We start from the raw sequence: 15,153 nt of genomic DNA on the forward strand, positions 1-15,153 counted from the left end.
TCCGTATGATGCGGATCAGTAGACGCAGTTAGTATGAGTTTCAATACAAGACAAATTAAAATCCATAGCTAGGATTAATTGCAAAAAATGTTTTGACTTTGATTTTAGAGTTGAATACCTACTTATATTTACACAAATATCATATCATTATTTTATTCCATTTTCTTAAAAAAAAACAATGTATCTCTCATACGGAACATCTTTATTAGGTAATTCGCTATATTTTATGTAGGTATCTGTAAACGTTTTACACATCATTGGGACTAGTTATATGAATGTGAAGAGATTAGGAATCTACGCGAATTTTGAGCATTGCTTCCGAAGCGGTGGCATCCTCAAGGAAGCCACGAAGCTCTTGGTGCTGGACAACTCCTTCCGAAGACGTATGATGTCCAGCTCAGCCTGCCTTTTACGCTGAAAACAGAAGAGAGTGGTATAATAAGGCACTGTATTAGATTTTTAAGTGGAGAGCCATGCTTCGGCACGAATGGGCCGGCTCGACCAGAGTGATACCAGGGACTTGTAGAAATCCGACATGAAACAACGGTTGCGTTGTGTTTCGTTGTGTGAGTGAGGTTACCGGAGGCCAAATTCTTCCCAATCTTCCTGATCCCTTATTCTCCTACATCTCTTATTCCTAACCCCCAAAAGGGGAGCAATGCACTTGTAACGCCTTTGGTGTTTCGTGTGTCCATGTGCGACGCCGATTACTTACCATTAGGTGATCCGTCTGATTGGTTACCGGCTAATGCCATAAAAAAGGTCATGACGATACCAACGTATTTTACATTATGTTCCTTCGTGTGAGTGATGAGGCCTACGGTAACATCAAAGGCCCAATTCCCCCTTCGCAATCGCCAAATTTTCAATACTTTAAATCCTTAATACCCTAATTAAAGGCGACACACTTGTAGCTCCTCTGGTGTTGCGGTTGGCCAAGAGCGGTGCCGCCGATTGCTTACAATCAGGTGATCTGCTCAATGCTATAAAAAAATATGACTAGTTCTGCTTACCTTCAGTTCGTTAGCAAGTCGTGCTTCAACTTGAGCGACTCGTTGTCTCAATTCGGCGATATCTCTCATCAGACGTGCGGCAGCCAATTTATTGTCAGCCTGGAAGAAATTGACATTAATATTTGTTCGTGTTTTCCCTTTCATGCCCGGTTTCTAATGCCCGAATACTCAAACGGTACTCAATTTTAAGTTGTACGTAAATATCGTGCTATCTCTGTCATTTTATAAAGAACTAGCCGACCCGGCAAACTTCGTACTGCCTCAAACATTTTCTACTTACCTTTTACATCCTTCCTGGACTTCCACAAATAAATAATTTAAGATTAGAATCAACTAAATCAGTTCAACCGTTCTCGAGTTTTAGCGAGACTAACGAACAGCAATTGATTTTTATATATAGAGATTGATAGAGACAGAACTAGACTTGAGAGCGTCATAAAATTGAGTAGCGTTTGAGTATTTGGACATTAATGTGATGATATTTATCACAGACATATCTTGCTTAAAAGGAGGCTCCAATCACATTTTATAAGCATCAAACTCTGTTTTTGCAAATAAACGATATTTTTACTATAATTTTCTTTACGAATTCTGTAAGACTGCCTCGTTGGTCGAGTGGTCGCAAGTGCGACTTGTCACTTCTATCAGTGAACAGTGTCACGAAGCAGTTTAGGATAGGTTCACCCCCATTTTATTGGGACTCATAACACACATCATTGATGGAAATTGCTACCTACACATCCCTCCATGAAAAGGCTATACTTTCTTCATTATCAAATTTCCTTTAAGGTAAGCGTCCACAGGCCCGCATCGTACGCATCGGACGCAACGCACGCAACGGATTTTAGTTTGTCTTGTATAGAAACTCATACAACTGCGTCCACTGATCCGCATCGTACGGACCGCATCATCAGCAATACCTACATGCGATGCGTACTGATGACGTCATATGCCAAAAATCCGAGTGAAAGTGGGATCGGCAATCCGATTGCTAATACTCGCGTCGGTAATCCGAACGCTGCCGATACAGTGGACGCAGTCTGAAAAATTAATCCGTTTGATGCGATGCGTGCGATGTGTACGATGCGGGCCTGTGGACGCTTCCCTTTAAGGTCCAGTTCTCATGGATTTAAAACTTAACAATTACTTTTAACAAAGCGTGCTTAAAAGGTTCTAGGAAAATTATGAGTATAATTGTAATAAGTCATCGTCTAAGGACACGGAATCTGAACCTTATGTCTATAACCCTAGAACTCACATTTCTAGACGGTGCATTTTTAGCAACACTCCTACTGACCACGTTTGGTAAATCTGCGACGGAACACTGGCTGAACATGCTGTCTGACACTGGACATTTCGTCACCATCCCTTGAATTGCCTGGAGGAAACAAAATTATAGAAAAATGCATTAGATATAGGTGCTTTAAATATTGATACCCCTTTGACCCGTAGTTGATTATTATGATGATGATTAGTAAGCAACCCAATAGGCTCATCCCCTATTACATGGGACTTATAATTTATTGAATGGTAAAACATGGGTGGTACATTGTACGCCCATGTTTTAACGATTATGTTCTTTGTGATGATTTACAATATTTGTATATACACATACAGTAATGTGTCATGTGTACCTTTGCCTACCCCTATCGGGGATGAAAAAGGCGTAAACTTGTTGTGTGTAGTAAGCAACCCGGATGCTTATTAAGCCTTTACTTGCCATCAGAAAACTGTTGAAGGCAAATCCTCCGCTAACCAGATTACCTGTGACCTACGTGGCAGTTAACGTGTTAACAATTGAATATCTATCTCAAGATTGCCGGTACCTATACTAAGAGAAGGGCCAAATTAAAAGTACTCCTTAACCGCCTCGAGCATGCATGAAAAGAATCGTCTTTTCATGCATGCATTGTCGGTTGATGAAGCGAAAGAGGTGTGTGAGAATTGTAGTTATTGACGCTATGTATTATGTATGTATTGTATTTTGCATCACTTCATAACATTGACTTTGAGTTTGGCCATAATCCGTAACATCTTGTAGATGGACTCGCTAAAACTCAGGGACTATCTAAAACTGGACCGACGATATCGTCAGAGTCGCGGGTCAGAGTTGCAGGTGGTGGCTTGTCTAAGGGGAGGCCTTTGTTAAATAAGTGGACGTCTTCCGGCTGATAATGATGAGATTTTGTCGAGGAGGCCTATAGTCCACCAAAGACCTGCCACGGGCTGTTAAGTATGATGGACTATATCTATCTCATGATGATAATGATGAAGAAGACTCCTTACCTGAGCGACAGCAGTCCTGGCATGCTGCAGATGGTGAGCCTCCTCCTTCTCCAAGTGTCTCTTGAGGTGTTCTATCTCAGAAACTATGTTAAACTTCTCTTTTTCAAGCCTTTGGTTAGCCTGTTTTAGAGCCTGGAATAATTCGAACTTTTATATCATTCATTCATACATGTACCCTCTGAAAGACGGCATTTAAACATTATTTTGAAAATATTTAAGGTTTCAAGTGTGGGAGAGCCATGTATGGGCCGGCTCGACCGGAGTGGTACCACGGCCTCACAGAAAACCGACGTGAAACAACGCTAGCATTATGTTTCGTTGTTTGAGTGAAGTTACCTAGGCCCAATTAAACGAAACTTTCCCAATCCCTGATTCCCCAACAACTCTTAAATTCCTAACCCCTAAAAGGCCAGCAACGCACTTGTAAATCCAGTGGCATTTCAAGTGTCCATGGACAGCGGTGATTGCTTACCATCAGGTGATGCGTCTGCTCGTTTACATAAAAAAGGTACTTACTTTGAAAAGATCCGTTCCGGCGTCCTCCGTAGAATGCGCGCTCCGTCGATTTTAATTCCCATCAACTTTCTTCTACAGTATTATCTAGGTAAGATTTGAAAGTGTTTTTCGATACGCACTGATAGATCACGGGATTTCCCTACAAGACTGGTATCGGATCGAAATGCAGTGGCATGATTCCAGCGAGGATCATACACAAATACCGTCTGATGACTGGACATCTACACTACACTAGTCTCTGTTTACATGTGAACCATGACGATACCAGCGTACGTGTGTCACTGGACAGTGAACCTCGCTACCATCAGTTGACTGGACATCTACACTACACGAGTCACTGTTTACATGTGAACATTAGCTCATGACGATACCAGCGTACGTGTGTCACTGGACAGTGAACCTCGCTACCATCAGTAGACTGGACATCTACACTACACGAGTCACTGTTTACATGTGAACATTAGCTCATGACGATACCAGCGTACGTGTGTCACTGGACAGTGAACCTCGCTACCATCAGTTGACTGGACAATCTCTACACTACACGAGTCACTGTTTACATGTGAACATTAGCTCATGACGATACCAGCGTACGTGTGTCACTGGACAGTGAACCTCGCTACCATCAGTAGACTGGACATCTACACTACACGAGTCACTGTTTACATGTGAACATTAGCTCATGACGATACCAGCGTACGTGTGTCACTGGACAGTGAACCTCGCTACCATCAGTTGACTGGACATTGACTTACTTTGTTCATTATGTCGGTATCTCTGGGCTGCTGGCTGGAAGTTGAAAGCCTCTGGACTTGGGGCTCCAGAGTCTTGTCCAGGGTATGACTGTGAGCTCACATAGTTGGGTGAATCCGTGGAGTCCTGGGTGCAAGGTAAAATAGCTTTTAATTGTGGATTAATTAGTAAATAATATATGTACATATTTTGTTGTGTTTTAATGTTGTATATTTCCTAGCTTATGCCACTTGGGTGGGTTCAAGGGGTCTCAGGGAGGCTCACTGTGAGACACAGGGGACATGTCCAAACTTTCAAATCGTAGGTAGCTTTAGCTATGTTTTAAATTCGAATAGGTATAGCGGGAGGGCAGCAGATCACTTTAAGATTTTATTTCTTGAACCCAACAAAAACATTAAGCCATAACCCCATACATGTTTTATCAATTAGAAAACCATAACTTCGCAGTTTAGTGACGCATTACATGTAATCTCTTAGTCAGTTGTACGCCGGCGGCGGCACCGCTCACCACTCCGCTTCATTCGTCAATTCAAGGCTATGGGGCTGGGCTAGAAAGCGTATCTCATAAAGCGACATTAACTTAGTAGTGGTAAGGCGCATGTGACCACCATTGTACCTAGGTAGTAGGTAGGTACTTACAATTGACAGCGAATCACTGCAATGAGGAAACATTAGTTTCAAGATTTCTAAGAACATTTTTGAAACGTCTATAAATGCGTTTGGGTCTTGGACAAATTACAATCCCTTATTTTCACGATCCAAAGAAACTTCGGAAAATCCTCTCTCAACGCTCGCTTAAGCTACATCATGTATAGAGTGACTGGTAATTAGTGAACGATATTTAAACACGTGATTGTACTCATGATTACAAACTACTTTCCCAAAGAAACTTTTTTTTCGCGCACGCGTTCTTTCGCGTGATCAGCTGTTAGCAGCGAGGTGCTCGCGCCCGCATTGTCGACTAGTAATTATTTTGGAACTTTACGCGCTTTACGTGCTAATGAAATTTTGTTATAGTGATAAAAATTAAAACTAATGATTATTCAAAAAAAAAAAAATCTTTGGGGAAGTTGTTTGTAATCATGAGTATAATCACGTGTTTAAATATCGTTTACTAATTACTAGTCACCCTTTTTAAGCAGTAGTTTCGGCTTTGTGCCCAACTTTTCCACATTATTATCGAGCCATTATTATTTTTTAATCACGAAAATGTACAAGTAGTCTTTTAGATAGCAATTTCTGCTATTACCAATAACTGAAGTCAGCTTTAACATTAAAATTAAGCCACAAAACTACCACACTTGAACACAGGCTAGATATTACTGAAAAATCTAGCCATTATCTATTACCTAGGTAGACAAAAGTCCACTATTTCATAGATATAGCTAAAAATCAATACAATTTCGCTACAAAAGACATATAAATTGACAAAAATATATGTATCTGCAGTAGTTTTTCTAGGATTCCGTGGTGAGAGCTTACATAAGCGATTTATTTCCCATAAGCAATACCTAATTCCCAAAGGGATTTATTTTGAGGGAAGAAATCATCCAATGACTTCTCCCGCCTTGGGCGAGGCGAGAGAGACCCGGGAATCAAACTATAGAGACCACTTGTCCGGTAGTCACACTTGCAACAACACCCCGTTCCTATTCCTGCTTTTCGAGCCTAAGCCCCGGTAAACACGCTAGGTAGTCCACAGCTTATGGATCACGCATCAGTTCTACTATAGGTCCCAATCTGTGGCGGTCTGATGACACTTTGAGGCGCGCTATGGTAATAGGGGGTGAGCCTAAAATTGCCACTGAGAAGTTTTCGAGAAACCGAAAATTAAATCATTTAACATTTTGCCAAGCCCAGCAATACTAATGCCCGTCTCGGGATTATCGAACCCGAGACCTCTTGTCCGGCAGTCGCACTTGCAACCACACGATCAACGAGGCACTAGCAAGTTAGATAAATAGAAAACTAATTTTCTTTTATACGGAACCCCGAACTTCTGATGGGCGCTCGATCTTTTTTTAGAGTTCTCCAAGTTGCGTGTTATCATGCAAACGGATCATTATTTTATTGTATTGTCTGTGGTACCGTGTTCAAATGTAGAGCGATTGGCTATGGCAAGTAGGTCAAGGAGGTTTGAAACGTAAAATTGGGACATTTTGTCAGTTATCTTTTAATTTGTTTTGATTAAGATCTTTGGAAAAGAAAATGATGAAATAACTTATTTAAAAACTAATAGGCGGGATTAGTGGGAATTACGCGACTACGGTCACAATCAGTATTGTGACCACCAGGGTCAAAATAGTAAAAATTTCTGTATTCCGTGGGTAATTTCTGTATTCTGTAATAGTGTAGATGACTAATTTTTATTGGTATTAATGTCCGTCTTGTATTTTAAAATATGAAATAGGGATGATGAAGGCGTATGAAAATTAAAAAGCTATTTAGTCCGTCAGTTAGGTAATGAAAAAATATTAGACACGTATTTTTTATTTTGTTAACCAATACTTAGATAAAACGAATCAAAGTTTAGGAGTGGGAGCAAATACGTAATTTCTACGTTTAAAACGTACCTAGAAGTGACGTCATGCGATATTTCAAATCAATATATCTTTGAAAGTATTTGTTTCCGCAAGAAAATAAAAAATACGTGTCTAATGTTTTAAAATAATCTACAAGACGGACATTAAAATAAGTATTAGTCATCTACCCTATTTAGATTAATTAAAAATGTCTACTTACGCTGACTATAGGCTTATACTTCGGCATCTCGTCGCCAGTGAACCTGACAGTGTGGTGGGTGCTCCTGCTCTTGCCCGGGTGAACCATCTTTGAAGATATTCTAACTCACTCTCAGGCCATCTGGAAAATAACTTTTTGCGCTAATATTGTTTATAAAATATCGTGAGACATATTAAATTAAATGACTAACAGCCACACTCAGAGACATTTAATGATTACTTAAACTATTCCTTAGCAACGATTTTGTACCGAAAACAACTTCTAAGGACTAGGTTAAGTAATCATTAAATGTCTCTGACTGCGGCAGGGAATATATTTATTATAACTTTCGTGAGACATACTAAATTAATTATTATGTTATCGGCTTACTCACGTAACTGTTTGACGAGGAACTCGACTAGTTTCAAGCCATGCTAGAGGCTCATATTATGCTCATACAATACGAGCCTCTAGCATACATGAGTAAGCCGATAACATAATAATTAATTGATTAAGGATGCTCGATTAGTTTCGTAGCTTGATTATGATCCCTAGTGTAACTCGAAATTAGCCGGGAATCCTCGAAAACTTTAAGTTATTAAGCTGATATATATTTTCACACATTTTCTCCAACGTAATAGGTAAGTAGGAGCGTTTACAATCACATAATTTCACATACTTACCTACCTATACATCACACACTTTCACATAGCGGGAATCGAACCCGCGACACGTAGCGCAGCAGTCAGCCTAGCTACTGCACAATTGAGGTACTTTTCCACCAGAGACGTGCTATGTAGCTATGCTACGAAGATGTAATAGATAAGCTGTGAAACTATGTGACCGTTTCCACTGATACTAAGCAATGTAGCTGTGTGAGGACGATGCGCAGCTCGAGTATGCGATGTATCGATAGTAGGGAAGCCATCCATAGCACGCATCTTTCCATATAAAAAACATAGCTTAACTGACGCCCAAATACACAAACGCTAAAATATTGTGCTATCTCTGTCATTTTATAAAGAATTGATAGTGACAGAACTACATTTGAGAGCGTCTTAAAATTCAGTAGCGTTTGAGTATTCGGGCATGAGTCCGTTTTTGATCAAAACAAAAACTTAGTACCTACCTACCTACCACGTTTTAAAGCTATGTGCTTAGTTTTAAACCATCTTGTTACCTATTATAATATGTGAAATCACTAAATATTCAACTAAATATACTATGTTTTATACACAACACGTTTGCGCCGTATTCGGATCGCGAATATTTTGACCGAATTCCGCGGAAATAATTCGCTATGTCGTGTCGCTAAGAAGCGCAGTTTTGATATATAAGCGTACAGGCTGTTCTGTTTTCCTTTGCCTTCTATTTTTTTTTTTTAGCTGACTTTAAAAAAAGAGGTCGTTTATTTTGAGCTGTTCGTATGTAATATGTTGTTTTGTAGAATATACCGGCTAATGAGCAAACGTATCACCTGATGGTAAGCAATCGCCTGGCGAACATGGACACTTGAAACACCAGAGGCGTTATAAGTGCGTTGGTGGTCTTTTGAGAGTTAGGAATTTAAAGGTTGTCGGGGAATCAGGGATTGGGAAGATTGGCACTCCAGTCGAGCCGGCCCATTTGCGCCGAAGCATGGCTCTCCCGCACGTAGTTTGATGTTTTTTTAAGGGGGAATAATCATCCTATGACTTCTCCCGCCTTGGTTGAGACGAGAGGGAATGTCAGACTCTTACTGACTAAAAACCACCCCGTTCCTCTCCTGCTTGTCGAGCCGGAGCCCCGGTAAACCCGGTAAGGTAGTCCGCAGCTCCGGTTGGAAGTCACCCTAGCTGTACTATGTCCTAATAGGCCAGAATGATTATTTTTGCAATTTTTTTCTTTAAAATATAGGTATTTGTGAGCAGCCTGTAGTTCCTAACAAGCCGTACTTGGTACGAAGAGGCGTGCATCATAAAAATATTATCATAACCAAGCTTTGCCAATGATCTGCCATTATGGACGGTGTTGTCGTATTGTAACCAAGAAATTATTATTTCTACTATACACTATTCAAGACTCATGTTTTTTAAGTGGTGAGCCATACTTCGGCACGAATGGGCCGGCTCGACCGGAGTGATACCACGACCTCACAGAAAACCGATGTGAAACAACGCTTGCGTTGTGTGAGTGAAGTTACCGGAGGCCCAATAACCCCTATTCCCAATCCCCGATGCCCCAACACTCTTAAATTCCTAATCTGCAAAATTGCAACACGCTTTTAATGCCTCTGGTTTTACGGGTGTCGATGGGCGGCGGCGGTTGCTTACCATCATGTGCGATCTGTGTGCTCGTTAACCGGCTTATACCATACCAAAATACTAATTCAATACTTGTAGGCTTTATTATACACATTTTTTGAGGGGAGAAAATCATCTATTGGTTTCTTATGGAGTGATATCACGACACATGCATGACAGAAGTCGCACGTAGACGATCACTTCGCCTGATCTGAGGATTCCCTTTTCTTAGGGAACTTTACTATCTGTCCCCTAAAAGTCGGTATCATACTAGTAGACAAGAGTTAACCTTTTAATCGCAACGAGTTCTATCAACAAAATATGTCCCTAACGCCGGGCGCATCATTGGTAACAATATGGCTAGTGATGGGAAACATCAATTATATTTTAAATAAAACTGTTTTATTTTATAAACCTTACGTCTGCGGCGGTTAAGTCACAGAATTTTGTCGCCGGATTTATCCGACCCGGCAGTTAAATAAAATATAAGAATACTATCACATTACCACATACAGCCGTCCCGTTCTGCGACAGCTTCGAATCACGAAATAGTATCAACAGGCACGCGACCGGCGACACGCACACACTATACTCTACCGATGATGGAGTTACGTGATCATGTAATATTTGGAATAACGTTACATTACGCCTTGTAATCACTACAGGGGTAGGTAGAGGCAGATCAGTGTAACAACCTCTTTAATTAGGTACAAGTATAGTAGGGCTGATGTCCGACCCGATGTTGCGGGTTACTTGCTCTTTGAGCTGGAGTAGCACCGGGGTGGATTTATTGGTTTTTAGTCAGTAAGTCTGACACTTCTTCTCGCCTCGCCCAGGGCGGGAGAAGTAATTGGATGATTTTTGCCCCTTAAAAAAACTGGGTACGTGAGCCAATGTGATACCTATAACCTACGTGCATTAATTTACGCATGGGCGTGTCAAGCAGATTGGAGATTAAGATAATTTCAAATCTTTTATGTGGAGATGGAGGATTTTCTCTGAATTAAAATGTTCCAGATCCTTGTTTACTCTCATTAGCGTGTTTCTCTCTGTCATATCAACTCCTAAGGTTTAGGTATGGATTGTTAACAACCACTAGCAACACCAGACTAATAGTATCTATATTAAACCTTTTCCATAATTTCAAGGATTATATAAATTGTTTTAAAAATATTTGTTAGTTGAAATGGAACGTCAAATGTCATATAAAAAATTGGCGGGAAATTAATTATTCGAAAATTGGTCGATGAGACGATACAACAGATTTTTGATAGTAGACAAGCATCTTATAAAATTCTAAAGAGCAAGATAAAGTCATACAGGTACCGGTATGACAATGGGCTTGTCTGGATACTAACTTCATTGAAAATACCGGTTTACTCACGTAAAACAAGACAAGCTCTAGGTACTTTAGTTATAATATAAATGTATAGTAATTAACATTCTCCACTTTCTAAGTTAATTAATTAAAACGTTAACGGTAGGCACAGCTAGATGTGTATCGCATTGTTTCACTATACGATATAAAAATAAGTCGGGTTTTCCTTCCTGACGCTATAACTCTAGAACCCACGAACCGATTCCCTCAGATTTACATTCGTTGGAAAGGTCTCGGACTACGCGAGGTTTATAGAAAAATAAATTCTGAAAAAAATCAAAGAGAAAAGCCTATCTGGTGGGGAAACGGAGTTTGCCGAGGTTTGCTAGGCTATAATATAAAAATAAGTCGGGTTTTCCTTCCTGACGCTATAACTCCAGAACGCCCGAACCGATTTCCACGGTTTTGCATTCGTTGGAAAGGTCTCGGGCTCCGTGAGGTTTATAGCAAAGAAAATTCAGGAAAAAATCAAGAGAAAAGCAGGAAGACAGGGAGAACCATTGGTGGCGAAACGGAGTTCGCCGGGTTTGCTAGTTTTTTATAATAATTGCTCTCTAAAAATAAATTGTAATTGCTGAAAAGTTATGAATTTCATTTAATCTTCTTGCATCCTGAAATAACAGGATATTGATGTTATACCTTCTCGAAACCACGTCAAAAGCTAGTGGTTGGTTCATTGTAGCCGGCCAATCAGAGCGCTGAATGCGCTCTCGTTTAACGTAAAGCAAACTCGTACTAAGGATACTGATTGGTTGGATCATTCGAGCCGGCTATTCAGCTTGCTCTCGTACCTAAGTGTAAACTCGTACTAAGGGTACATTTTGTTTTACGTACGAGATCGAAACGTTACCAAATTTTTAAACTTTTGATTGGTTAGCTCTTAAAGCTGTTTTCACTAACAGTAATTGATAAAGTAACTTAAAAAATAAAACCCGCAAATAGTTTTTTTTAGAACTTTTTAATAATTATCCTTAATTTATTCGTTCTCCTGGCTGCGCAGACGGGCCGCAGAGTTGGTCACCCTGATGCTGAGCTGTTGGGCGCGCTCTACGATGGTCTTGCGCTTCTTTGAGGACACTCCGTGGGCGATCTCTGCGCAGTACTTCCTGTTCTGCATCATGAGGATCTCCAGCTCACGCACGTTGTGTACAAGGACCTGCGAGAAGGAAAAAGATATTGTTAGTTATTTAAAGAAACCATATTTTATTTGTAGAAACTGCAGCGCCACTAACTCCGCTCCTTATATACGTATTTAGCTTTTAACATATTATCTAATAAATAAATAGCGTAAAGTTATCCTTCCTTTCTTACTATCATTATTATAAGGGTGCTTTTCCAACAGAGATGTGCTATGTAGTTATGGTACGAAGATGTAATATCGAACCTGTGAAACTGTGAGATCGTTTTCACTGATATTAAGCTATGTAGCTGTGCAAGGAAGATGCGCTGCCGCTAAGTAGCTGTGTGAGGAAGATGCGCATCTTGAATTTGCGATTTGTTGATTTGATATTGATAGTAGGGAAGTCATCCACATTCATAGCATGCATCCTTCCAATTAAAAAACATAGCTAAGCCGATTCAATTTCCACCTGTGCTTAGCTATGTGTATCCATGAATATGATTGGTGGAAACCAAACGCATCCACAGCAACAGCATAGCACATCTCTGGTGGAAAATTACCCCAAGCCAGTATTTTATAAAATTAAATGTATCTACCACTATGACCATGTAGCCATGTGTAAGCTCACATAGAATAGGATTTGGTAGAATTAATATAGCAAGGTAACAAATTGTAATTATCATATAGAATGAATAACACAGAGTGCCCTTGCATTGGTGCTCTTTGCTTTAGTACTAACAGACTAAAGAAATCAACTGTTCATTCTTAATAAGAAATGTACTAGAATTTCAGGACTTATAAAATAGTACAGTTGACTCTCAGTAATTCAAGCCTTCGATAATTCGAAGTAATCACGAGATTCTTAGAAAATCTCTGTATACCATATGGGGAAACCTCTTATGACTTAATTTAAACCTCATATTTGTTATCTAAAATTGGCCCAGTAGATAAGTCAAAAAGTGCATTATTCTCTATAAGCTTATTTGAGCACTTTACAAATATGGCGTTATAATACTTATAACAGCTGCGCGGCATCTGTAACATTCCTCGACAACCTAGAAAACTTCAGCTTGGGTTGAACTACTACATTTGGCTTAACTCCTGGGCCTATTTCACTAATTTTTCATACATATGATGATAACAAATATGTGGTTTAAATAAAGTCATTAAAGGTTTCCCCATACGGTATATGCACTGAGAACCTGCTTTTTTTAAAGTTGGTTAATAAGGTACTTACTTTGCGGAAACCATTGGGTAGCATGTGACGGGTCTTCTTGTTTGATCCGTAACCAATGTTGGGCATCAAGTACTGACCCTTGAAACGCCTGCGCACCCTGTTGTCAATACCTGGAAACAGGAATTAGAAAAATTAATAAATGTGACAAGTAATGAAAATGGCATTGAGGGAGTGTGGTGATTATTGCTCAAAACTTATCTGTTTGTGATTGAAAAGGCTTTGCAAGTGGCCTCTTAAGGGCAAATATGATTGTTTATTGGATTTTAGGAATGAAAATGGTACTTAAGTGTTAAATAAATGGGTTTCTCTTGACTATAAATATTTAACAATTATTAAAAAATTACTAACTTTACAGGTGGCCAAAAGGGCTTATAGTTAGAACACATTGTATTATTAAAATGTAGACCACACTACACTAAAAATGCATTCAATAAAGTGATTTGATTTGAAAATGTCATTTCCAAGTACTATGTACATACTTGTTTATTTATCCAAATGTATCTACCACTATGACCATGTAGCCATGTGCAAGCTCACATAGAATAGGATTTGGTAGAATTAATATGGCAAGGTAACAAATTGTAATTATCATATAAAATGCATTCATAGAGTGCCCTTGATTTGAAAATGTCATTTCCAAGTACTATGTACTTGTTTACTTATCCAAATGTATCTACCACTATGACCATGTAGCCATGTGTAAGCTCACATAGAATAGGATTTGGTAGAATTAATATAGCAAGGTAACAAATTGTAATTATCATATAGAATGAATAACACAGAGTGCCCTTGCATTAGTGGTATAAATAAAAAAAATATTAGAACTTATGGATTTTGCTACTGGCTGGTTAGAAAAGAAAACTTTACCACAACATGCGACATTCTAATTTTGAAATTTGGAGGGATATGTGTGCATTGTAGTTATTTTACAAAAATTGTGTAATATACACATTTGAAAAAAATATTCTACTGTTTTAAATATAAGATAAGTGATAGGAATTTATTGAGGCTACTAAATAAAAGGAAAAACATTTAAAGTTCATCATGCTTATGGTAAGGTTATGGTCAAGACAGCTAAGAATAAATATTGACTATCTGTGTTACAAGTTTAATTTTTATAATATTTATTGGATTTTCGATGTTAAATGAGCAATGCAACTTAGTAAAGCTTCTTTTTATAAGGATTACTGTATAGAATGATGAGAAGATAGATAAATTTTAAAAAGGAATCCCTCGTTTCCGTGAGACATAACCTCACCATGGGAGTCAAAATAAATGTTTTCTAAAATTTTTATAACATTAGGATATCGTTAAACTCTGCATAAAACCACCATAACATTGATAGAAACTAAATTATTCGTGTAAATAAGGTTATCAAAGGGAGGGAATACCATCATAGAACAAACGTGCTTACCTCTGGGTTTACGCCAGTTGCGCTTAAGTTTGTCATAGCGATCCGATTGATGGCGGATAAACCTTTTCGTCCTCTTTTTGACGATTGTAGGCCTGTATACAGGGCGGATTGCCATTTTGTATGTTTCTTATTGAAACACGGCTGTGAACCACGCGGTGACACGGCCGCACGAAAAGGAAAAAGGAATAGACAATTAGACATTGCTAGAGTTTCAGTGTGTTTTTGTAAAATAAACAGTAGCGTTGGTATAGAAAAATAAATGTAATTTTGTCTATGGTCTTATTAGATTAGTGAAACGACTATGATGTACTATTGCAATGTTTTAACTGCGCAAATTATAATAATCTTTAATTACATAGCCATATACGATCATATTTCGATATATTTCGTTAAGTAGTTGCAAGCATTAAAGAAGTAATTACTTTTTTTGAAA

The 15,153-nt window shown here is 38.9% G+C and overlaps 2 protein-coding genes, 1 long non-coding RNA gene and 2 other non-coding genes across 6 annotated transcripts in view; 1 reads left to right on the top strand and 4 right to left on the bottom strand.

Annotated features, from left to right (window-relative positions):
• The window catches only part of LOC118278529 (60S ribosomal protein L32-like), a 92,009-nt gene extending 77,092 nt beyond the window's left edge, over window positions 1-14,917 (bottom strand). The window contains exons 1-3 of one of the 2 annotated variants that reach the window (XM_050703815.1): window positions 14,721-14,910; window positions 13,307-13,416; window positions 11,892-12,105 (exon numbers count right to left, since the gene is read on the bottom strand). In XM_050703815.1, the coding sequence (XP_050559772.1) occupies window positions 11,926-12,105; window positions 13,307-13,416; window positions 14,721-14,835 (405 nt within the window). In that variant the 5' untranslated portion in view covers window positions 14,836-14,910 and the 3' untranslated portion in view covers window positions 11,892-11,925. Of the gene's footprint in view, window positions 1-11,888; window positions 12,106-13,306; window positions 13,417-14,720 lie in introns of those variants that run through there. The other variant, XM_035597771.2, reaches the window with a different exon arrangement.
• Window positions 186-7,429, bottom strand: LOC118278446 (uncharacterized). The gene is made up of 6 exons (XM_050703380.1): window positions 7,311-7,429; window positions 4,545-4,694; window positions 3,300-3,431; window positions 2,272-2,391; window positions 1,014-1,112; window positions 186-414 (listed from the first exon to the last, which is right to left on the bottom strand). Exons 1-6 carry the CDS (start codon window positions 7,395-7,397, stop codon window positions 295-297), a joined length of 708 nt encoding a protein of 235 aa, XP_050559337.1. The 5' UTR covers window positions 7,398-7,429; the 3' UTR covers window positions 186-294.
• On the bottom strand, window positions 12,653-12,782 carry LOC118279064 (small nucleolar RNA psi18S-841/snoR66). Its single transcript, XR_004783953.1, has one exon. It is a non-coding gene; the product is annotated as a small nucleolar RNA psi18S-841/snoR66 (small nucleolar RNA).
• LOC126912296 (uncharacterized) lies at window positions 13,788-14,806 on the top strand. The gene is made up of 2 exons (XR_007706926.1): window positions 13,788-13,877; window positions 14,050-14,806. It is a non-coding gene; the product is annotated as an uncharacterized LOC126912296 (long non-coding RNA).
• Window positions 13,971-14,100, bottom strand: LOC118279063 (small nucleolar RNA psi18S-841/snoR66). The gene has a single exon (XR_004783952.2). It is a non-coding gene; the product is annotated as a small nucleolar RNA psi18S-841/snoR66 (small nucleolar RNA).
• Window positions 14,918-15,153: the final 236 nt, after the last annotated feature.

This window comes from Spodoptera frugiperda, chromosome 24 (genome assembly GCF_023101765.2).
Source record: "Spodoptera frugiperda isolate SF20-4 chromosome 24, AGI-APGP_CSIRO_Sfru_2.0, whole genome shotgun sequence".
In the NCBI taxonomy this organism is placed as follows: domain Eukaryota; kingdom Metazoa; phylum Arthropoda; class Insecta; order Lepidoptera; family Noctuidae; genus Spodoptera; species Spodoptera frugiperda.

Coding starts and splice junctions, on each gene's coding strand:
- LOC118278446 (XM_050703380.1), bottom strand. CDS start 7,397: ATGGTTCACCCGGGCAAGAGCAGGAGCACCCACCACACTGTCAGGTTC. Junction 2,392..3,299: donor CCAGGACTGCTGTCGCTCAG/GTAAGGAGTCTT, acceptor TGTTTCCTCCAG/GCAATTCAAGGGATGGTGAC. Junction 415..1,013: donor GACTTGCTAACGAACTGAAG/GTAAGCAGAACT, acceptor TTCTGTTTTCAG/CGTAAAAGGCAGGCTGAGCT.